At 40.0% G+C, this 25,927-nt stretch overlaps 1 protein-coding gene across 2 annotated transcripts in view; it reads left to right on the top strand.

The window, feature by feature from the left end:
* stx1a (syntaxin 1A (brain)) overlaps positions 1–22,890 on the top strand; it is a 29,827-nt gene extending 6,937 nt beyond the window's left edge. The window contains exons 6-9 of one of the 2 annotated variants that reach the window (XM_073817493.1): positions 7,489–7,562; positions 8,749–8,883; positions 13,145–13,255; positions 22,276–22,890. In XM_073817493.1, the coding sequence (XP_073673594.1) occupies positions 7,489–7,562; positions 8,749–8,883; positions 13,145–13,255; positions 22,276–22,353 (398 nt within the window). In that variant the 3' untranslated portion in view covers positions 22,354–22,890. Of the gene's footprint in view, positions 1–7,488; positions 7,563–8,748; positions 8,884–12,936; positions 13,048–13,144; positions 13,256–15,103; positions 15,625–22,275 lie in introns of those variants that run through there. The other variant, XM_073817492.1, reaches the window with a different exon arrangement.
* Positions 22,891–25,927: the final 3,037 nt, after the last annotated feature.

Below are 25,927 nucleotides of genomic sequence, written 5' to 3'. Positions count from 1 at the left end.
GTTTTCTCCCCCATAGAAGCCCATTATAAGGAAACTGCTTAACGTGGTTTAACGTACCTCAACAGCGACCAGAGAAGACCAAATTTCTGTTAAATTTCACTTATAATAAACACTTGCTGCTCTCAAAAGAACGAGCTCTTATTCAGCATATAAAGTGATCGCCCCCCATAGAAGTCCATTATACAAAAAAAAAAGCTTAACGTGGCTTAAAATTTTACTTATAATAAACACTTTCTGCTGTCAAAAGAATGAGCTCTTATTCAGCATATAAAGTTAATAATATCACGTTAAGCGTCCCCATAGAAACAGGAAACAAAGGAAACAGCTTAACGTGGTTTAACGTATCTTAACAACGACTGGGGAAAAAACACATTTCTGTCAAAAAATACTTATATAAAAGTACTTGCTGCTGTCAAACGAATGAGATCTCATTCATCATATAAAGTGAATTATATCGTGTTAAGCGTTTTCTCCCTATAGAACTCCATTAAGGAAAAAGCTTAACATGGTTTGTTATAATGGACTTCTATGGGGGGCGATCACTTTATATGCTGAATGAGAGCTCGTTCTTTTGAGAGCAGCAAGTATTTATTATAAGTAAAATGTAACAGAAGTTTGGTCTTCCCTGGTCGCTGTCGAGGTACGTTAAACCACGTTAAGCTGTTTCCTTATAATGGGCTTCTATGGGGAGAAAACGCTTAACGTGATATAATTCACTTTATCTGTGGAATAAGGACTCGTTCTTTTGATAGTAGTTAATGTTTGTTCCACGTAAGGTTTGACAGAAACTTGGGGTTTCCTGGTCGTTTTATACATACATTAAGCCACGTTAAGCGTTTTTCACGTTGTTTAACTGGTTACCGGCATACCGGGGCGGAAATAGGTTTACACAGCAATTACGTATTTCCGGTGCAAAATACGGAAGTTGTGAGAAAGGTCTATTGTTCCATCTGGTCATTATTTCCGAGCGTTTCTTTCCGTGTTTGTTTTCTCTGTGTTTGATTCCTGGACTCCTCCCCGTGTTTTGATTCTCGCTGCCAGCCCCGACCTTCTGCCTGTGTTTGACTACTCTTTGGATTATCCTCATTGTTGTTGTTTGCCGGTGATTGACCCTGTCTGTGTACCACGCCTTCTATAAAGCCTGCACTTGGATCCGAACATCTGTCTCCCGAGTCCCCCAGTGTTACAATAAGTGACGCATTTAGTGATAAAGGGAACGCGCTTTGCACTTTCTAGGCTATAATCCATTCAGAATTTGTATGAAACTTTCGTTTTTCGGACACATACACGCTGCTATATTTTGGGAATTACATCTGCATATTTATGCTGGGTTCATTCTCGAAAGAGCGGTGACTGACAGTGAAATCGAAGCAATTGACGGGAAAAAAATATTTGTATGTGTAACAAATATCCACTGAAACGGCGAGATGTGATGAACCCAAGTGCAGTTTTATTGAAACAGTGAAGTAATCCAGAAATCCAAACAAACAAACGATAATCCAAACAATGATGAGACTTGACTTGATGCAAACAGACTTAACTTGGCTTGACAGACTTAGCTTGGCATGAACAGACTTGACTTGATACAGACTTGATATAAACAGACTTGGCAGAAACAGACTTGACTTGAAACAGACGCTCACCGAACAGCAGGTTAACGACATTAATACGCGACAACGACCATTAAAACACAAGGGCTATTTATACAGACAATGAGAGACACATGACAAGAATGAACCAATGAAAAACAAGGAACAAGACCATAGCAACAAAGACAACCAATCAGAACAAGACACATGGAACAAAGGGACCAATGGCAGGAATACATGAGGGCAAGGGAAGCAAGACACAACAGCATGAACCAAATACAAATTAAAATACATGAAAGCATGAACATGAAACAAAACCCCAAAACAAAAACAAAACCCCACGTGACAGTATGTAATGGCAAAGTGATTATATTTAGTTTAGTTCATTTTTTATTTAGTTAATTTAGAAAAACGTTTGGAGCATTTTTTGTTCGTTAAATATAAGTTTTTGTTTTTTTAACGAACAGCGCCCAGCAGAAGACTGATCTGTTTGGTCAGTTTGCCTTCTCAAATCAACACGACTTGCCTAAAATAAAATCTATAGATATAAAACAGTTCAAGTATAAAACATTGTTAGTTTAAATGTTAAAGATAAATGTGCGCTATTAGGCGCATCGTTTGTGCAGAAAGTGGAAGCTAAAGCTTGCAGGTCATCGAGGCACCAGCGCAAACACTTGCATTTTTTTCAGTGAAGCAATTTATAATTATCCGTCATTTTTGCTCACAAAGGAAAGAGTAGTACAACAAAAAATGTTACAGTGTTTTTATAAAATAAAGAAAACTAAAATTATGCGCTTTCTGTCGTCTCGTTCTTGAACATGAGTGCTTAACAAAAATAAAGTGAAATGCATGCCTCACAGACATGATAAACATATCTATAGAAAGCTTTAAATTATTACTTAACGAAATAAAACAAATCGAAAACAAAAACTTGTATATTATGTAATCCATTAAAGTGCCCCTATTATGCCTTTTCAAATATGATATTTCATGTAGTGTGTCATGTAGCTGTATGTGAACATAAACTATCTGCAAAGTTGTGACGCCGACAGTGCACTATAAATGAAGTTTTTGTCTATCAAAAAAAAAGAGTCGGCTCACATTCGCCTAAACGAGTCATCAGCAATTCGAATCTTTTTCTGTTACGGCCACACGTCACGAACTACACATTTGTGTAATGTCCGCCCACGTTCTATGTCGCGAACAACTTGCCCGCCCACAAACAGTACAATTTTCACGTGGATAACATCATGTCAACAAGGCGTCCTGCGCTGTGAGAGTAAATTTGTTTTATATGCGCTTCCGAAAGATGAATCTACAAAGGATGAGTGGTTAACATTAATTCTTTCAACAAAAACTCAGCAGTAAAATTCCAATCTTGTGTTGTGTTCGCGTCATTTTACTGATGACTGCTTTTCCAATCTTGGGGAGTAACATTACAACGCGAGATTCACCAAACGCTTGGTTTTAAAAAATGGATCAGTGCCCAGTTTATTTGGACCGGCTTGCTCCTCTGAACTTCTACCTGTAAGTATGATTAATAATTGATGATTGTATTTTCTAGCGATCGTTCAAAATACGTCTTTGTGTACGTTATGGTGTGTAACAATCCCGCTCATGTCTTGGTAACCGGCTAACTTGCGTTTCTGTAGTTCTGTTGTTCAGCTGTGAGTGCAATGTAGTCTAAAAATTGTGATTGATGCAGCTTGACTGTCTGTCTGCCTTATTAGTTTAAGTAATGATAATGATAAACGATGGCTTAACGCAGTGTTATGGGTTGTACGTTACAGTGTTGAAGTTCACAACGTAGAGGTGTGCCCTTACAAAAGCAAATTGCAAGCACTTTCCACAGTTAACATATGACACCCACTGAGAAACGTCCTGCTCCAGTCGTGCTTGCGAAACAGTTTCTTATCTATGTGCCACTTCAACCGTTTCATCGTCAGACTCTGGCTCGAATTGATAGGGTAAAATCGAGGCTATCTTTTCTATGCATTAACAGGTCTCCGCAGCTGTCATTCAGTTATGCCAATGGGCGTTTCGTTTTTGCACTGTAGCGGTAGACCAATCCAAAAGGACTGCACCATCTGACCAATCACAGCGGTGAGGGCTCACTGAAAGGAGGGGTTTAGAGAGACTGATTCTTCGAACTGCTTCACACGAGTCGTTTACGAATCATTTAGAAACGGGGTAAAATTAAATCTAATTTTGGAGAAAACTAAAGTGTTTTTTGAACTTGCATACATGTAAACCTGTTTTAAGAGACTAATACAACAATATTAACTACCTTTAAAATGGCATAATAGGGGCACTTTAAGATGAATTTCTCGCTCAAGGGGCATGCAAAATGGAGATTGCGAGTCAGGATCTTTGTGGCATTGACTCAGAATACACTTTTTTTTAATAAATAATTCAGATATGTCCTTACTCTTTCCCCGACATTCATTTTTTATTTTTTGCCGGTGCTTTGTGGCAAGTTTTAGCCTATTGCGTGTGATTGAACGGATCTCTTCCAGCTGCGCTGAAGGACAATAAACGGCATCCGAGCCGGTTTTGAAAGTGAAAGCGCAAGTCTCCTGTTGTTTCCACCAGTGCGGCATTTTTTTTCTTCACCATAATTGATGGATGTCTAAAATATAAAAATAAGGAGCCTGAAGCCCAGCCCTAGGGGTGTAAAAAAAGTCGGCGCCCATCGGCCCGGTATGAAAAGTAGCGCTTTATTGGACTGCTTTGATGTGCTGCAATATAGTAGGGCATTGTTTTAATGTTTACATCCAAAAAAAAATAATTTTTTTTTTCTTGCCCCCCCTGACTGGAATCAAATGTCGCCCATGCTTGGAGTTTTTCTTTGAAAGAAAAACAGCCCCATAACATCCAGCATCCCATACAATACTTCACAGTGGGGTGAGGTATTTATCTGCACGACATCTTTTTGTCACCTTCACCTGTCACTTTAATTTCATCTGAACATTGAACTCGGTCCCAGTTTTGGTAGGTGCTCTTTGATGACAGCAAAGTCTTTTTAATGGCAACCCTCACAAACTGTTATGTACATGTGCATTTTATTTATTTCCAGTGGTGTATAAAGTACCTGAAAGCCATACTTAAGTAAAAGTACAGATATCTTACCAGAAAAAGTCACCGTTTAGAATATTACTTGAGTAAAAGTCTTAAAGTATGTGATATTTATTGTACTTAAGTACAAAAAATTTTTTTTTATAATCTTAAATGTACTTATTGAAAGTAAAAGTACATTTGCGAGTTTACATTCAAGTTGTGAGTTTATATTCATTTCTGAGAAAAAAAAAGTCAGAATTGAAAGAAAACAGAATTGCGAGATACAAACTCGCATTCGTGAGGAAAATGAGGAGTTTATATCATCAATTTCTAAGAAAAAAAAGTCTGAATTCTGAGTTTATATCTCGAAATTCTGACTTTATTTCTCGCAATTGCGAGTTTATATCACCCAAATCAGAGAAAAAAGTCAGAATTGCGCAATTTTGGGAAAAAAAGCTAGAATTTCCAGAAAAGAAGTCAGAATTGCAATATACAAACTTGCATTTGTGAGAAAAAGTCAGAATTGTGAGTTTTATCTCGCAATTCTGACTTTTTTTCTGAGATAAAGTCAGAAATATGGGTTTGTAAACTTTGTGTTTGCCCACAAAAACTTTTGTGACGTAAATAAAGACGGACTTTTTTTTTTGAGGGAAAGGCAATATTTTTGTGAGCAAACACTTTCAGATAGAATGCAATACTTTTGTGAGATAACTTTTTTCATAAAGTTTTGCAAAATTAAGAAGAATTTTTTTTCTCACAGTTACGAGTTTACATCTTGCACTTCTGACTGTGATCCTGACTTCTGACTATTTTGTAGTAAGTAACGAATATGCTTCGGGGAAACGCATCGGAGTAAAAGTATACATTTTAATTAGGAAATGTAGTGGAGTGAAAAAGTAAAAGTAGGCTGAAAAATAAAAACTCAAGTAAAGTGCAGATACTCCCAAAAAATACTTAAGTACTGTAACAAAGTATTATTACTTTATCACTTTTTATGCTTTCATGTTTTTCCAACACTCTGATGCCAAGGCCTATTAAACCGTTTTGTGGTACTGTTTACTGTTCCTACGTCCTCTATAGGATCATATGGTGCTGGGGAGAACAGATAACCCCATCTGTCTGCCTGGACTGTGTGTGTCATCGGCTCCAAGCTGGAATCATAATAATCATCCTGCCAGCTTGGGTGCAAGACTGCTGCTGTTTGCAATCTGTTACTGAATACCAGGAAAATGTAGTAAAGCTGTCCTGCTGGGTCACGCCACACTCCAAACACATACGCCACGACAATGTCCGCAGTATAGCTCTGCATTCAGTGTGTAATCAAGTCTGAGTCACGATACATACAGATCACAGATGTGTGATCACTCCACAGTTCATTATTAACTCAATGAGCTACTAATTACAGACTGTCATGGGGGAACAATGGTGCATGTCACCTCACTGTTTCAGGCTAGTGATTCTCTATTCTCATCGCAGAAAGTGCAGTAGAATTGTTTTTGTGTAATTAGTGTTTAGAGAAGCATTTTCTCCACAATAGATTTCCTTGTAACTTGACCCTTTACATTCTCTGCGAACCTAGAAGGTATACTATTACTAGTAGTATTCTTAACTTTTTTTAACAATTTTAACTGAGCCAATTTTTATTGTTGTTGTGTAATTCTGTTGTTTGGTGAAAAACATGGTAACACATTAGATTAACAATAATAAATAATATGAATCAATAATAAATACATTTATTTAATTTTATATTTACAAATTCAGAATTTATAGCAAAAAACTGAGGGGAGAAATTGAACTTTTTTTAAATTAAATTAATTTTATTTTCAACAAGATGAATGCAAACACAGCCTCTCTGCTCTGTCCAGTATAGCAAATACTAAAATGGCTTATTTTTGTATTAATTTTATTTTATTTTATTATTGTCAACAAGATGAATGCAAAACAGCCTCTCTGTTCAGTATAGCAAATACTTTTTTATTTTATTTTACTTCATTTAATTTAATTTTATTTTATTTTCTATAAGGTGAATGCAAAATCAGCCTCTCTGTTCAGTATAGCAAATACTCAAACTGTTTAATTTAAATTTATTTTATTTTTTTGTTTTATTTTTTATTTTATCCTTTTTTTTTCTTTTTTTTCAACCATATGAATGCAAAATCAGCCTCTCTGTCAAGTATTTTAAATACTGAAATTATTTTGTTTTATTTATTAATTTATTTTTCAACAATATGAATGCAAAATCAGCCTCTCTGTCAAGTATATCAAATACTAAAATTATTTTTAGTTTTATTTTATTTATTTATTACTTTATTTAATAAGGTGAATGCAAAAGCAGCCTCTCTGTTCAGTATAGCAAATACTAAAACTATTTAATTTAATTTGATTTAATTTTTATTTTATTTTTTTATTTTTTTCGACCATATGAATGCAAAATCAGCCTTTCTGTCCAGTATATCAAACACTAAATTATAATATTTTATTTTATTTGCAGAATAAGAATATGTGCTTTATAAGTACTAATAAAGAGCCAAGATGATAGTATTATGTATACTGAATAGTGTTCCCTATAATCTTTCCCATCAACCCCGTGAACAACAAAGCTCCATCATGCATATTCATGTTGCGTCTTTAATATCTATTAACAGGAGTTACTAAACTCTCAGATTCAAAGTCACATTAAAATGTACGCATATGCAATGTTTATGTGTGCCATTTTACATCAAAGACAAACATTTTAACTCATGCTACCTTGTGCTATAACATTACCTATCAATATTATAACATTTACCAAGCTATTCAAATGCTGCTGCTGTTGTTGTTTTCTCTCTCTATCTCTTTGTAGCGGGAAGAAACACAACAAATGAAGAGCTGGAGACCATGTTAGAAAGTAACAACCCCTCCATCTTCACTTCAGGGGTGAGTGAATGTATACAGCATCAAATATTTTAGCCTGGTGAAAATTTGTATTCTTTAAAGAGATAAAACTCAAAAGTTATGCAAAGTTACTGCATGTTGAATCGAACGCACCCTATAATGTAATTTTCCATTTTCCATGAACATTTTTTGAAAGACCTACTTTTTTGAGCTTGTCCTAGATGGTTTATCTGATTTTTGTCCTTTCAGTTGAATGATACCAAATTTTCCCATGTCAACCATTCTGGGCATCAGCCCTTTCGAATTATGTATGTATGTTGTATTTTATGAACACAATTGAGTATTGTTATGACATTTAATATGCATCATCAGCATCATGACTTAAGGAGCCTGAGAAGATTAGGGCCTGCACAAGAATATAATAAAATTTACAAGCATGCTTATAGACTTTGTGAATTTCATCTGATCCCATGAATCTTCCACTTATTTTTATTTCTTGCATCATACAAAATCAAAAACACAGTTTGCAACAGTCTGTATTTTTTCTGTCCACCATTTTCAGTCCAAATCATACTTTTTAAAACTCCTTCCAGACTGTTTGTCTGATCCTCACAAAATTTCACACAGACCATCTTCAGGGCATGCTGGTAAAAAAATAATAAAAACTTTCTGATAACTCAAACTTTTTAAATATTTAATAATAATAAAATTCATCATTCATCAAAAAAAAAAAAAAAAAAAGATCTATGTAGTGTTTCTTGGCAATGCTACTGAAATGTGATGTGTGTCAAATCATGATCATGCTCTGCCATGCTTGCTTAACTCATCATTTTGACTCTTTTTTGCTTTGTTTACTTGGTTATTGAAGCACAGTTTTGTGCCACAAAATTAAGGCACTTTTGCTTCTTAGTGCCTGTTTCCATGCTGGTTACCCGTGAGTAAGTAATGTTTGGGAGTTCAGGGATATTTTCACAATAAGATAACCCTGTTTCTAGAGCAATCTGCAGGTGGGTTTAATGGAAAGAAGCTTTGGGAAATAATGACTGTAGTGGGATAGGGCACCAACACATGTTTTTTGGAGCTGTAAAGATTCGTATTTTGTAAGATGGGAATTTACAGCCTTCTCAGAACATCCTACACTTTTTATGTTCTTAGTAAGCCAGCCAGTGATTAAAGCAGAATTATGTTGGAACACTTCCTCATTCTCACTTTCTAATTTTTGCTCCAGATCATCATGGACAACATCAGTGAACAGGCCATGAATGAGATTGAGACACGACACACTGAAATCATCAAACTGGAGAACAGCATCCGTGAGCTGCATGATATGTTCATGGATATGGCCATGATGGTGGAGAACCAGGTGAGCATCACTGACAGATGACTTCACTGTTAGAGAGATACTGATTAAACATGACAGCAATCAGAATAATATGTGTATTAAAGGGGTCATCGGATGCAAAACTCACTTTTACATGTTGTTTGAACATTAATGTGTGTTGGCAGTTTGTGAACACAACCACCCTACAATGATAAGAATCCACCCAGTGGTATTGTTTTAATCTTTAAAAGTAATGTTTTAAAATCAGGTCATTCTCAGCTTCTTGTGGGTGTGACGACACACAGACAGAGGCCCCTCCCATGATAGTTGATTGACATGAGCGACTTACTTTAGCCCCGCCCTCACCGAGTTGAAACAGCCCGACTCTGATCGCCATTGTGTGACTCAGGTGCAGAGGAAGACTCTAATTGAGCGATTGGGGTGTTCTGTTGTTGGATGTAACAATGAACATAGCAGTCGTCATTTACTACCGACATCTGAGCTGCTGAAGATGCAGAGGATTAATGTTACTTTTGTTTTCGAAAGGAAAGCACCGATCCTGATCTACATATGCGTCTATGTTCGTGCAAATCATTTGTGATGCAGCTTCACCCACAGCAGAAGTATAAGGGGTTTTATGCATCTTTGCAAATGGCCTTTCTTAATAATGTGCTTGTTGGCAACTTTTGCCAATAAACGCACTTCAATGAGGCTAAAGTAAACATTATGGCTCATAATTCAATGCAGAGAGGGGCGGGGCGAGCAGAGCTCATTTGCATTTAAAGGGACCATGCAATAAAATTAGTTGTTTGTTTGCAGAGCTGATTTTGACAAGGTAAAAGTTTTTTTTTTATACTACTATTTTTGATTTTTAATCAAAGTATATTATAGACTTTTCATTAAGACCCTAAATAATCATACGAACTTGAGGCATCCGATGACCCCTTTAAGGTTATTTGTGCATCACATCCAAAAGCCTTTTGTGTACTATCAATAACAAACTCCAGAAACTGACCAGTGGATATCTGTTTTTACAGGGCATAATCAAACCCAGTTAAGATTAAAAGGTTTAGTGTGACATGTAGATGTGAGCCGTGATCCTGCAGCATTTGAGACACTTGATCTGATGACTCACATTCACACTGTAGGGGACAGACAGGAACTAAAACAGCTGTAAATCAGTGTAGACAGTCCTCAATTTAGTCAGGTCGCTGACGTGGGTGCTCAGTCAACTCCTCTCTCAACTCACCCACATCACAGAAACATAATGTCATCCTTGTTAATGTGTGGCTGCATCTTCGGTCATCAAACTGTCTTTGCAACAGTTACTATATGATGTTGAGATCCATCTTTTCACACAACTGAGGACAACTGAGTGAACACAACTGTTGCACAAGGTGAAACATTCACTGATGCTTAAGACGGAAACGATGCATTAGTAGCCAAGGAGTATAAACTTGAATATCATGGTAAATTGTTCCTATTTTTTGGGAAAGATTTTTAAACAAAATAAAAATTTTATACTATTTATTAAAAGGAAATTAACTAAATTAGACACAAGTGAACATAATGGGAAACCAAGGAAACAAACCAGGGCATATCCAGGAACCAAGGAAAAAAAAATAACATGGGAACAATGAAATGAAATAAACTTCAAAACATCTATATTTTAGCAGCATTAAATCCATGACCACTCCATTTGATCACAGGTATGAGGTTTTCAACTTTGGCCCTTAAGGTCAACTTTTCTGCAGAGCTTAGCTCCAACCCTAATCAAACACACCTGAACAAGCTAAGCAAGGTCTTAAGGAATCAGGATCACAAGAAAGTCCTAAAAAATTTTTTCTAAATGCTACTACTTGTTCGATTGATGATCCTATTCCATCTCGTTTCTTTCGGTCCAATTCTCCTTTAGTTGTACCTGCACTCACTCACATCATTAAAGGGGTCATTCGGATGCAAATTTAACTTTTACATGTTGTTTGAACATGAATGTGTGTTGGCAGTTTGTGTACACAACCACCCTACAATGATAAACATTCACCCAGTGGTATTGTTTCAATCTTTAAAAGTAATATTCCCTTTCTAAAATCAGGTCATTCTCAGCTTCTTGTGGGTGTGACGAAACAAACAGGCCACCCCCATGATAGTTGATTGACATAAGCGTCTTACCTTAGCCCCACCCTCACCGAGTTGAAACAGTAAGACTCTGATCGCCATTGTGTGACTCAGGTGCAGAGGAAGACTCTAATTGAGTGATTGAGGTGTTCTATTTTTGGATGTAATAATGAACATAGCCGTCATCATTTACTCCTGACATCTGAGCTGCTGAAGACACAGAGGATTAATGTTACTTTAGTTTTTGAAAGGAAAGCGCTGATCCCGATCTACATATGCGTCTATGTTTGTGTGAATTATTTGTGATGCAGCTTCACCCACAGCAGAAGTGAGTAGAAGGGTTTTTTAAGCATCCTTGCAATGGCCTTTCTTAATAATGTGCTTGTTGGCAAGTTTCACAGCTAAACACAGTTAAATGTGTCTTAATTAAACATTATGGCTCGTCATCCCACTGCAGAGAGGGGCGGGGCGAGCAGAGCTCATTAGCATTTAAAGGAACATGCAACAGAATAGCTCACTCTAGAAAGGGCTGATTTTGACAAGGTAAAATTAGTGTTTTTTACACTACCATTGAGAAATTTTTAACCAAAGTATGTTATAGACTTCTCATTAAGACCCTAAAGAATCATATCAACTTGTGGAAAATGGGCATCCAATGACCCCTTTTAACACATCCCTTTACACTGGTGTCTTTTCCTCAACATTTAAACAGGCTCAGATAAGAAACCCACTCTTAACCCAACACTTTTAGAAAACTACTGACCTGTTTTGTTCAACCAAGTCTCTGCCTTTCTCACATAGAACAACCTCCTGGACAGCAATCAGTCTGGCTTCAAAAGTGGAGATTCAACCGTTACTGCCTTGCTCGCAGTTGTTGAAGGCTTAAGACTGGCAAGAGCAGATTCCAAATCTTCAATACTTATCTTGCTGGATCTGTCCACTGCTTTTGACATGGTTAACCACCAGATCCTCCTGTCAACCCTATTGACAAAGTGCATCTCAGGAACTGCACTCCAGTGGTTTAAATCTTACCTCTCAGATAGGTCCTTCAAGGTATCTTAGAGAGGTGAGGTGTCCAAGTCGCAACATCTTGCTACTGGGGTGCTTCAGGGCTCAGTTCTTGGACCACTTCTCTTCTCTGTTTACATGGCATCACCAGGTTCTGTCATTCAGAAACATGGCTTTTTATATCACTGCTATACTGATGACACTCAACTCTACCTCTCATTCCATCCTGACGATCCAACGATAGCTGCTTGCATGTCAGCTTGTCTAACAGACATTTCTTGCTGAATACAGGACCATCATCTTCAGCTCAACCTTGCTAAGACAGAACTGCTTGTGGTTTTAACAAACCCCTCACTTCATCACACTTTCACCATCCGGCTAAGCACATCTACCATAACTCTTTCAAAGACAACCAGGAAATTTGGATTTGTGATTGATGATCAGATGAATTTCTCAGCTGGTGTGTGTTTGTTATTGTATGAGAGCCCCTTGCTTTTATTGGTTGGCATTTAAAGTCAATAGCCTCATGGTCTCTGTTCCAACAGCTTTGGGCAATCTAAGCTTGAGTCCTGACTCAAAGACCTTTCCTGATCCCATCCCTCTCTCTTCTATTTTGCTTCTAGTCTGTCTATACTGTCCTTTTGCAATAAAGACACGACTGCCAAAAATAGAGGAAAGGATGTTTGGATTTTTCTATGCCCTTTCAATGAGCCATTTGAATTTTTTTCATGTTTTCAATTTGCCATTACAGTTTGCAGCTAGATATAATTACAGTAACTATCAGCATGGGCTAAAACTGTGACCCCCTGTACACATTGAAGCCTATTTTGTAACATTTTCATGAAAGTTCTAAATGTACTTACTACAGTGTGCCATTATTAGCTAACATATTGTCAATGGAAACAAGAAATTGTCACATACATTCAGTAAATGGTGTTTGGTGAGCTGTATTTTCCTGTTATCTTTCAGGGAGAGTTAATAAACAATATAGAGAAGAATGTATGCAGTGCTCAGGAATATGTGGAAAAGGCCAAAGAGGAAACCAAAGCAGCTATCAAAGTCCAGAAGACTAGCAGGACGGTGAGATATTGCAACAATTCCATTATACTCCTCTGAAATCACCTTTCTCTTTTTCTTTCTTCTTTCTCTGGTGCCGTCCATCTCCTGTTCTGGTCAGGGCGATATGATAGACCGTATAGAGTATAATGTGGATCATACAGTGGATTACATTAAGGATGCATTGTTAAACACCAAGAAGGCTGTAAAGTACCAGAGTAAATCGCAAAGGGTGAGTGAAAGATATGTCAGTGCCTGCTGTCCGTCTTTGCATGAGCATTTGTACATCATCTCACTTCTCAACTTTTCCCATTCACACTTCTTACAGTGTTAAAGACAGCATTATGTGTTGTCAAGGTTCATCAAATGCTGATGGGTTGATTTGTTTTCTCAATCATTGAGGTGCCATAGAAAATAGCCAGCAATAGTTCACCCAAAAATGAAAATGTGCTGAAAATGTACTGCCTTACAAAGGCTAAGTGCAGTAACTACGCCAACACTGGGGAACTGGGAAAAATGCCTTTAAAGTTTTTACACCAGCCAGTCAAACATATTGTGGGTAGATTAGTGGTAATGCATTCATGTCATGCCTTCTTAGGAAGACATTTTTTATAGATAAAAACCATGACAATGGATGATGTGACCTTTGACCACCAAATGCAGATACTGCACTCTGTCTTTGGATGACCTGAAAAAACTAAAACACTATTGCAAAAGCAAAGTACAGTATCTACAAACTAAATGTGTTCATTCAACTTTTTGTTGTGCTTCTTACTACATGTTGATTGTTTTTTTTTTAAATGTGATAGTTGCATTGATGTTTGCATGCTGTGAATGTTACAATTGCTCAGCCTTAATATTAAGAGTCATCTGCTCCTTTCACAACAGAGTGTTTTGCTCATTTTATTTAAAAAATAATTCATTACAGACCAAGGTTGCTTTAAAACAAGTTAAACATTCACACAATTTAAACAAAAGAAGAACAACAAACAAGTATCCTAGTGTGTGTAGGCCATCTCAAACATGTACATTACATATTCATGCTATTTACACCCTTAAAGCTATGTTTTGGCTAGTAATTAAAATAGAGGAATTTGTGAAATGATTGGAAAGATGGACTATGACAACTGAATTGCAGATCGTTATTCTTGAATATGACAGGACACCAATTAAGCTACCCAGTTCTGGTAAATTTACTCATTATGTTATAAAATCCATCATCAAAAAAAGCAGTTGTATCAGTCTTTTAATTAGGTTGCCATTTTAAGACTTACTCATTCTATCTAAATTTTGTTTTAAAAATGTGATCTAACATGGTTTGCAAATCGCAGATTTGTAACGGCAGATTGCAGTATCTGCGGTGTGAAAGCCGGGAAAACAAAGCTAGAATGCAGTAACATCACTTACTGTGGTTTGCCTTGATATTAGATTGGATTTTGTAGTTACTGCAATTTTGAACAAAATTGAACCAGGAGACTTTGCCACAAGACAAAACAGTTGTCACAAAGCCCATTTTAAGCCTTAACTCAATTTTGACCAAATGTGTAGTTACTGCGCTTTGCCTTTGGATGGCAGTGTAGTCACCCTCACGCCATTCAAGATGTAGATGAGTTTATACAAATGTATCATTCCATCACTTGCTCACCAGTGGATCCTCTGCAGTGAATGGGTGCCATCAGAATGAGAGTCCAAGCAGCTGATAAAAACATCACAATAATCCACAAGTAATCCACACCACTCCAGTCCATCAGTTAATGTCATGTAAAGCCAAAAGCTGAAACGAATTCAGCATTAAAATGTTTTTAACTTCAAACCATTACTTGTAGCTAAAATACCAGTATTTTATTCATAATATTGCATTTATGGAAAAGAGCAGTGCGGCCTCAGTCTCATTTTGTTTCACTGTAGAAGGAAAGCGTTTGGAACAGGAATAATTGATGACAAGATTTCCATTTTTGGGTGAACTAAAACTAGTTGTTAAGGTCTGTAATACTTTTAGCCCTGAGATATGATGAACTGATTGGCTGAAGTGAAGATCCCTGCATGCAGCTCTTTCATTTTCCATCCATGTCCCCCACAGAAGTTGATCCTGATAGGCGGTTGTGTGTCCGTCTGTCTTCTCATCCTAATCCTCGCTCTGGCCATTGGACTGAGCTAACCAAGACACTCTACTATCTGTGCGCTGCTTGTGGCAGACAGGAACTCTGGACCATCTGTTTGCATACTGTATTGTTTATGTGTTATAAATGTACTGAAATATAAAATGAGATGGTATGTGAAATTGCAGTGCCTAGAAAAAGTATTCACTTTCTGGAAAGTTATTGTTTTACAACATGCCAACTGATGTTTTTTATAAGTTTATGTAAATGTAAATGTACCTTAGGTCCAGTGTAGACTCTACCGTCTTTACCTTTGCACAGCTGGTCAATACTATTTTACTTCATTGTTTGTAGAGCTCAAGTACATGAGAGTTCAGTTTTTAAGTTCACCTATAAATTCTCAAATGAATTGAGATCTGGATTCTGACTTGGCCACTTTTTAAATTATTTCTATTTAGCTTTGGCCTCCTGCCTTAGCTCATTTGTTTTCTAGCAAGACAGCAATGACTGTCACGTGGGAAGGAGGAGGTCTGGGTCCAAGTGCGGGGAATATAATTTATTAAATAGACACAAATAAACAAACAAACAAAAACCAAACCAAAAGGCCAACACGGCACAACACGACTAGAACAAGGCAAGATACACAAAACAGGGAACACGATCAAGAGCCAGAGATCCGGAACACAGAGATAGACTTATGAAGACAATGCAGACAGGATGATGAGTGAGAAATGAGAGTTCTTGTAGACTGAGTGATTGAGAACAGGTGTGGGATGATGAGTGCTAATGACAAAGACAGGTGTGAACAATCAGGGAAGTGCAGTGCAAGGGAAGGGAAACAGCACTCTCAGGTGGCTGAGGGAAAACCCCACAGCCCAGATCATGACAGTACTCCTTCCCTACGGAACGGCTCCCAGACGTTCCATAAGTCTGGAGGGAGGAGGAATGGGGGAAGGTGAATCAGGGGGAGGGATGGCGGGCCAGGCCCGTGCAGCGGAGTAACGTGAGCGGACATCGCCGCCAGAGGAACGTGAGCTGGCCTCGCCGCCAGAGGAACGTGAGCTGGCCTCGCCGCCAGAGGAACGTGAGCTGGCCTCGCCGCCAGAGGAACATCCGCGGACACCACAGCCAGAGGAACGTGAGCGGGCATCGCCGCCAGAGGAACGTGAGCCGGCCTCGCCGCCAGAGGAACGTCAGAGGGTACCGCCGCGTCCGGAACAGAGAGCGCGGTCACCGCCGCGTCAGGAACAGAGAGCGCGGTCACCGCCGCGTCAGGAACAGAGAGGGCGGTCACGGCCGCATCAGGAACAGAGAGCGCGGTCACCGCCGCGTCAGGAACAGAGAGGGCGGTCACGGCCGCGTCAGGAACAGAGAGCGCGGTCACCTCCGCGTCAGGAACAGAGAGGGCGGTCACGGCCGCGTCAGGAACAGAGAGGGCGGTCACCGCCGCGTCAGGAACAGAGAGGGCGGTCACGGCCGCGTCAGGAACAGAGAGCGCGGTCACCGCCGCGTCAGGAACAGAGAGGGCGGTCACGGCCGCGTCAGGAACAGAGAGGGCGGTCACCGCCGCGTCAGGAACAGAGAGGGCGGTCACGGCCGTGTCAGGAACAGAGAGCGCGGTCACCGCCGCGTCAGGAACAGAGAGGGCGGTCACGGCCGCGTCAGGAACAGAGAGCGCGGTCACGGCCGCGTCAGGAACAGAGAGCGCGGTCACCTCCGCGTCAGGAACAGAGAGGGCGGTCACGGCCGCGTCAGGAACAGAGAGGGCGGTCACGGCCGCGTCAGGAACAGAGAGGGCGGTCACGGCCGCGTCAGGAACAGAGAGGGCGGTCACGGCCGCGTCAGGAACAGAGAGGGCGGTCACGGCCGCGTCAGGAACAGAGAGGGCGGTCACGGCCGCGTCCGGAACAGAGAGAGAGGTCACCGCCGCGCCCGGAACAGAGAGGGCGGTCACGGCCGCGTCAGGAACAGAGAGAGCGGTCACCGCCGCGTCAGGAACAGAGAGGGCGGTCACCGCCGCGTCAGGAACAGAGAGGGCGGTCACCGCCGCGTCAGGAACAGAGAGGGCGGTCACCGCCGCGTCAGGAACAGAGAGGGCGGTCACCGCCGCGTCAGGAACAGAGAGGGCGGTCACGGCCGCGTCAGGAACAGAGAGGGCGGTCACGGCCGCGTCCGGAACAGAGAGCGCGGTCACCGCCGCGTCAGGAACAGAGAGGGCGGTCACGGCCGCGTCAGGAACAGAGAGGGCGGTCACCGCCGCGTCAGGAACAGAGAGGGCGGTCACGGCCGCGTCAGGAACAGAGAGGGCGGTCACGGCCGCGTCAGGAACAGAGAGGGCGGTCACGGCCGCGTCAGGAACAGAGAGGGCGGTCGCCGCCGCATCAGGAACGGAGATAGCGATCGCCGCCGCGTCAGGAACGGAGATAGCGGTCGCCGCCGCCTCGGGGACAACGCTAGCGGACGCCGCCGCCTCGGGGACAACGCTAGCGGACGCCGCCGCCTCGGGCACGGAGATAGCGGTCGCCGCCGCGTCAGGAACAGAGATAGCGGTCGCCACCGCATCAGGAACGGAGATAGCGGTCACCGCCGCCTCGGGAACATTGCCAGCGGACGCCGCCGCATCGGGAACAGAGATAGCGGTCGCCGCCCCTTTGGGGACCGAGATAGCGGACGCCGCCGCCTTCCTGCAGAAGAGCGTCTCCACCCTCGCCGGAAAGTAGGGGCGCTTCCGCGCAGCCTCGGCGCTATGGGCGTCCATCGCCGCCAGGCAAGCATAGATGGTCCTGAAACGAGCAGCCGACGCCGCCTCAAAGGACATCTCCCCTGTCTCGGGAACAGAGTGGGTGGTCGCCGCCCCCAAGCGGAGGGACGCCGCCTCCTTGAAAAAAATCCTCCGCGCTGGACCCATCTGTGCTGTCTGCATTCTGTCACGTGGGAAGGAGGAGGTCTGGGTCCAAGTGCGGGGAATATAATTTATTAAATAGACACAAATAAACAAACAAACAAAAACCAAACCAAAAGGCCAACACGGCACAACACGACTAGAACAAGGCAAGATACACAAAACAGGGAACACGATCAAGAGCCAGAGATCCGGAACACAGAGACAGACTTACGAAGACAATGCAGACAGGATGATGAGTGGGAAATGAGAGTTCTTATAGACTGAGTGATTGAGAATAGGTGTGGGATGATGAGTGCTAATGACAAAGACAGGTGTGAACAATCAGGGAAGTGCAGTGCAAGGGAAGGTGGCTGAGGGAAAACCCCAAAGCATAGATCATGACAATGACCCCATCAGCTTTTCATCCAGCATCAACACATCATGATGCTTACATTAAACATGGCCATTTTTGTAGGTCTCATTGGGTCATAGACTCTCCCTCCAGCTGCTCCAGAGTTGCCCACATACCTTCTTGAAAACCAGAGCCCAGATACCCTATGACCTTTTTTATAGCAGTGATCACAATCTCTCATAAAGCCAAGACGGGCACCAGTTTTATATTAACATGGCCAATCTGTGTGATCAAAGCTGTAATACCATCATGTCCATACCCACCACTGATTTTTCCGATCTGCGTAATAAAAGTCAAAATAATTGCCTACCCTTATGAAAAAGAAGGTTATACTAGTGTGCTATAAGTATACTTATTTTAATCTAATAATTTGGAAAGTACACTTTCAGTCTATTAATGTACTTGTTGACTTATACTAAAAAGTCTATTTAAGACATTTATTTGAGCTATAATTGTGCTCCAAGAATGCTTTCATTATTATATGGTAGTGGTGCGATTACATATATTCTGTATAGAATTTCCAAAACACAAGCAAAGAAGAAACCGAAAAACAACAGATGCTTCATCTAACATGATCATCAGACATAAAACAGCATCAAAACTGTGTAAAGTTATGGAATAAAATGTTGACCCATGAAGAGGTAAAAATGATTGTCAAGCTTTGGGGTGTTGATCGACTCCATCTACCATTTGATTATCATTCTGAATCCAATTCATAGTCTTTTTTCAGCTATTTGTTTGTTTTTCTTTTAATTTAATGAGTATACTTGCAGTATAAAACTACTAAACTACTAAACTAGTAGTTTACTAAGACTATACAGCAAAGTGTACTAAAAATGCTACAAGTTTTTAATTAGTAAACTGTCAGTATACCTATAATTTCACTTTTAGTATAGTTGCAGTACAAACTAAAAACATAGAGGTAAACTTGTGTACTCAAAGTTTACTACTGTTATAAAGTATACTTGTATATACTGAATTGAATGCTGTTTACTGTATTGAAATAGTACACTTACAAGTATACCACTGATATTTGTATACCTACTAAATGAGGTATACTTAAAAATATACTTGAACTTTACTGAAGTATACTTAATAAAATAAACTTGAAGTAGTAACTGTTTTGGTGCTTCAAAGATACTGTACAATGCCAAGATAAAGGACTTTTCTTATCTGAGCTGATCAGTGGTCTAACTCCACTCATCAATGTCTAAATAACTTAGAGGCCAATCGGATTTAAAGAAGGAGGACACAGAGCGTGAATTTCAGCACAATTCTTCCATTTTAATGATCAAAAAGTGAGATTTAAGATGTTAGTAGCTAAACATATCATATATGGCAACTCTGAGTAACGACAGATACGATAGACCAGTGGTTCTCAATCCTTGTCCTGGGGGACCCCTGCTCTGCACATTTTGCATGTCTCCCTTATTTAACAAACCTGATTGAAATCATCAGCTCGTTAGTTCAGTTTATGTATCTCTCTCCTAACAAGCTGATGATCTCAACAGGTGTGATAAATAAGGGAGGCATGCAAAATGTGCAGAGCAGGGGTCCCCCAGGACCAGGATTGAGAACCACTGCGATAGACATTCACATATTGTGAATGAATTTAACAAACTTGGTTTTACACTATCCTGATAACCTTTAAGCAAACCCTCAGATCTAGAATATAGTCAAACCTGTGGCTTTGAAAAGTGTGTTTATAGGTTGTGGTTTGGACAGCCATTTGGCCTATTGAAATAAATAAATATTACAGATCGAATGCTATCGCAGCAGCGTACACTTTAAGAGTCGAAGGGGACAGCCTGCGCTCCAACTTCTCTTGCAGGAAGGAAAGCACCACTCCAATCGGACATCTCTGAGGGTCCTCTCTCCGAGAGGAACACCAGTCAATGAACAGACCCCATCTCAGAGCGTAGGCCTGCCTCGTAGAGGGGGCTCTAGCCTGAGTGATAATCACGGCCTGGGGAAGGCCAGTGAGGTCTACCGCGTCCCGTCCAGAAGCCAGACGTGCAGGTTCCACAGATCGGGACGAGGGTGTCAAATAGTGCCCATCCCTTGAGAAAGGAGGTCCTTCCTCCGGGAAGAAAGGTACTAGAGGGGGACGCGGCGTTGCTGCGGCACACGCCCCCCAGAAACCAATCGTCCAGCCTTGAAGGATCGGGTGAGGGCGCTTTAGGCACCTCCAGCCCGATCCCCTTGGCGGCCAAGAGAAGCATAGCCGACAGTTCGGCGTCCGCCGGGGCAACAATCGCAGACGGGTGCTGTCCAGCCGAGTAGTCCGCCTCTGCTGCCAATAGCTCCCCCTCTGATGCAGCGATAGACATTCTGTCATCCTCGGGTGCACCGAAGGAGATGCTAGGCCCGCTGGGTGGGGGAGCGGTCTGCTTCGGCAACACCACAGGACTACGTGGTGACTCGGAAGTCTGTGGGGGTTTTCCTGGCGGAGCATTCCGGACCGTCACCGTAAGGTCGCCGAACTGGCCCGGGTAGACGGCAAGGGCAGCCGTTTCTCGAACGAAAGGCAGGACCTCAACGTAGCCATGGTCATGGGCTCACAGTGGGCACATAAGCCATCCACGAGCGCTGCCTCAGCGTGTTTTCGGCCCAGACATGTAAGGCAGTAATCATGGCCATCGAGGGAGGTGAGAAAGCTTCCACATCCAGAAGCACACGGCCGGAAAGACATCCCGAAGGAATACTCTCGATGGCCGTGTAGAAATTTGCTCTTTTAGATTTCCCGGTTTGCCCAGGGAGGGACCGTGGCACAACTGTGCACTCAGTAGGCTCGCTGGAGTGCAAGCAGCCATGAAAAAAGCTCTCAGGAAGGCTGTAAGTGGTGGCGGCGGCGGAAATCCCCCACAGCGGCACGGCAACAGTGGCAGCAACAGCTCGAAGAGCAGAGAGGTAGTAGTAGTGCTTTTAGATTTTCTCAATGAAAGCTCGTCAAGCGAGGCTCCGAAGCAAAAGTCTGAATGAGTGAGTGCACGCCGCCGTCTTATATACCCGTATGTACGGGGGAGTGGCTGTGCATGCAAATCTCACTCGCCAATTCCCATTGGCCTTTTCTCTTTAGCTCAGAGGTGATAGGTCTCTCTAGCGAGTTCCCATATGTAACGTCATAGTAAACGACTGAAGGGGAATGAAATTCTGTTACGGTCTATATCCTACCTTCATTCCAGACACAAATGCTTTTTGATAAAAAAGACTGACATGGTTTTAAAACTATTGTTGTCTGATTTTTCACTTCTCAGCATCTTAAAATTCACATATGTATATCAGGGGAAGATCAGCAGTCTTTTGCAGTATTAATTTTCCTCATGGTGTAAGTTCTGCTTCAATGCTGAACCGTCCAGGTTCAGGTGAATCTACACTGCGATCAGTGGCTAGGCCTTGATTACACACAAATGAGATAATTATGTCACTGATATGGAATCCATTTCTTGCACCAGTTATATTTTAAGGCTCCATACTATTGAGGGTGAATACTTTCTATAGGCATTGTGGCATGTTTGTAAACAGTGTTATGCATTCGCTACACTCCTGACGTTCAACATGATGCCTTTGTGGAGAGCAGTGCTGAGCTAATTGTTGTTTACTCTTAGAACTTAACCTCTATCAACAGACAACACATACATTAACCAAACAGATTACAGCAGTATATGCGTTTTGTAAATTCATTCATAATATGTTATGGCAATCTCAAACTGCTCTCCATGAATATTTAACCATTTCTGCCTGGGTAAGACTCATTACAGCATCTCTTCTTTTCTACTTTTCATGCTGCCTGGAATTTTTTCTTCATTTTTATCTTTAATCTAATTTGATTTTTTCTTAAACTTGACCAAATACAGAAGAAAATTATAGTTATTATCTGTTGTGTGCTGCTTGGAATCGTTGTTGCCTCCATCATTGGTGGTGTGTTGTCCTGAATGATACACCTAATAATAAATGGTTGTTTCAGGTAATGTTCTGTTCCTCGTGAGGTTTTGTGGTGTGTTAAGGCTGGAATATACTACATGACTTATACTTTGCATCATACACTTATCAGTGTTTACAGAAAAACTGAGCAATACACATAAAATGACTAATACACATTACCTTTTAAGTCAATTTGAACATAATAAATTCATAAATTCAAAGATGTGCACCTTATTGCTTACATGCAATGCATGGCAAACGAAAACAATGCATGTTCTAAATATTGCTCAAAATGTGATTTTTTGTGAAATGTAAAAGTACTGTTAAATGATCAAACCTGAAGAAAAGTTGTGTAGGGTGTTCTAGCCTTATTCTGGCTATTCCATATTTTTTTTCTATAAGACTTAAAACACAAGTTGCCTCTGAACAAAACAAAATGTATTGTCTGTCATTGTGATACTTTTAGGCTGTTTGAAGCAAACAGATTTTCTCAATCTGTAATAAATAAAACTGAAAGCCAAGTGTCCCGTTATCATGAATGAACCACTAAGTTGCAAATAAAAATTTGTGTTTGTTTTATTCTGTTGAAAATAACCTGTGATTGTTGCAATTAAAGTTCAACTTTATTCACGTTGTTTACAGATGTTTGTGTGCTTTTTATACAAGCATGAATTTCTTAAGAAAACACACATTGCTAGATTTTAAAGACCACTAATTCACTATTATTACAGTTTTGTATATATATTTGCTTTTCATAGTTTCATAGGACGTCATCTCCATCTGCCCTGTGAGCCATTTAAAGTTTGTATATGAACATATACAAACCTGACTGCATCTTAAAGGGGTCATCGGATGCCCATTTTCCACAAGTTCATATGATTCTTTAGGGTCTTAATGAAAAGTCAATAATATACTTTGGTTAAAAATTCTCAACACACCCTTTTACCTTGTCAAAATCAGCTCTGCAAAAAAATTAACTCATTTTATTGCATGGTCCCTTTAAATGCTAATGAGCTCTGCTCGCCCCGCCCCTCTCTGATGTGGGATTATGATATGTTTATTTAGCTGCATTTAGCGGCGAAACTTGCCAACAAGCACATTATTAAGAAAAGCTGTTTACAAAGATGCATAAAAAAACCCTTCTACTCACTTCTGCTGTGGGTGAAGCTGCATCAGGAACAATTCGCACGAACATAGAGGCATATGTAGATCGGGATCAGCTCTTTCCTTTTAAAAATGAAAGTAACGTTAATGCTCTGCATCTTCAGCGGCTCAGATGTCAGGAGTAAATGACTACTGCTATGTTCTTTACATCCATCAACCGAACACTTCAATCGCTCAATTAGAGTCTTCCTCTGCACCTGAGTCACACAATGGCGATCAGAGTCGGACTGTTTCAGCTCGGTGAGGGCGGGGCTAAGGTAAGGCGCTCATGTCAATCAACTATGGTGGGAGGGGCCTCTGTCTGTGTGTCGTCACACCCACAAGAAGCTGAGAATGACCTGATTTGAAAAAGGGGATATTACTTTTAAAGATTAAAAAATATCACTGAGTGGATTTTTATCATTGTAGGGTGGTTGTGTACACAAACTGCCAACACACATTAATGTTCAAACAACATGTAAAAGTGAGTTTTGCATCCGATGACCCCTTAAAATGATTTATGACAAAAACATGTTATGTATATGTATATGCGGCTCTAATAATAACAGTCAGAGTACATACTGCCTCCATGCCCCGGGCCCATATGCAAAAACATTTCCCCCCAATCGTTATAGGTTAAGGTGGGCTCCAACGCTCATTATTGTTGTCTTTTCTGAGGTAAATCACTTGGCATGACTAGTCACAAGCTGTTTTACTGATGGCTTGAAAAAAATATTTAATGTTTTGTTTAGTTTCGTATATGTCTGTTTATTATTTGTAGCACGCCAGTCACCCAATAACTTGGCGATATATAAATAGCTGTGTTGCAGTAATACACCATCTTACGGACATTTTCGATAATTGAACATTGAAAACATTTTTGAAAACAAACAACATTGACATTTTTGAAAACATTCAAATAATAAATACATAAACTGTTTATTTTATCCTTTGTTTAGATCTTAATTTTAAACATCCCTTAGTTGAAAGTTTGGAGAGTAAAGAGTGTTAAAAAAAACTACAGTATGCATAAATGGCAAAAAAAGCTTGTTCATCACTGTTAACACCTGCTATAGACCATATTTATTAGTAGGTACAAATCCAATGCATATTCAAAGTAATGAGGAAAATAAATGAGCAAAGAGTTTAAAATACATTAAATCAAGATATTCAGTGAAATGCAATAAACTCAGAGCTGAAACTGAATGATTGTGTTGTTTTGATTTAAACTCCTAAAAAAATCCAGCAAGATGTGATGCAGCATCCAAACACTTCAGTGCATGTTTACAGAAACTGAAAATATATTAGAGCGAATATAAAAACAAATAAATCTTCCATGAACTGGACTGCTGTGGACTGTAGGCCAATGAAAGGCCTGTTTAATGATATGGAAATCAGTAGTGTAGCAAGTTGGCCCTGGGCCCATATGCAAAAACATTTGTACGGCCCCCAAAACATTAGCCTATAGCTTAATGTGGGCTCCAATGCTTCTTATTGTTTTTTTCTGAGATAAATCACATTACATGACTGTTCACAGGCTTACTTCAAATATAACACAAAGAGTAGCTTTTAAATTCTGTCAATTTTATCATGAAATGCAAACAATAAAGGTGTTTTCTCCTCTTAAGTGTGGCCTGAGATCACTGTATTTGCTTCAGTTCAAGCAGCATGTGAATCAATCATTTTCTCTTTTCTACAAATTACAGCATTAAATAAACAGGAAAAATTTAATAAAACAAAGGTCTCATGTAATTAATCAATCAGTGTTTGAAAATGGTCAATAAAACAGCTTGTAAATAGCATAAGCCGTAACATAACCTCATAAACGGCAACAATATATTTGCCAGCATTTTTACAATTATTTTCATAAATCAGTTAGTTAACCACCACAGACCTTTTTTTTTTTTTTTGGTTTGTTTGTTTGTTTTTAGGTGGAATTTTCTCAATTAATTTTATTAATTTTAATCTCATAATTTTGACTTTATTCTAAACATATTATGGTACAAAAATGCTACCATATTTATTAAATTACTTAATGCAAACACACTCTTGGCACAGCAGCCCAAAACACACACAAAAAAGGCAGGAAGAAAGTAAAAAAAATACTCACTACTCACATTTTAGTTGTAATTCATTTAATTTAAGTGTTTTGGCAAATTCATCCACAATGTTCTCAGTGTTTAATTTAAGGCTTTGTGTAGTCTCAATGGAAAGAATGGCTACTTTCGATAGACTTTTGATAAAAAGAGAATAAAAAAGAAAAGAAAAGAGAATTAAAATGAAAGAACAGAGAATTAAAATGGTTCAGGTGTCACTGAAGCTAGATGTGAAAGTCACATTGTTTTTTTCTTTATTATTATTATTATTATTAATATTATTATTATTATTATTATTATTATTATTATTATTTTATTTATTTTTTGACCATGGTAATGCAGTGTT

Source organism: Garra rufa, chromosome 14, assembly GCF_049309525.1.
Source record: "Garra rufa chromosome 14, GarRuf1.0, whole genome shotgun sequence".
NCBI classification, from domain to species: Eukaryota; Metazoa; Chordata; class Actinopteri; order Cypriniformes; family Cyprinidae; genus Garra; species Garra rufa.
Note: the sequence above shows the minus strand (reverse complement) of the source record. Positions and strands in the feature narration are given on the sequence as shown.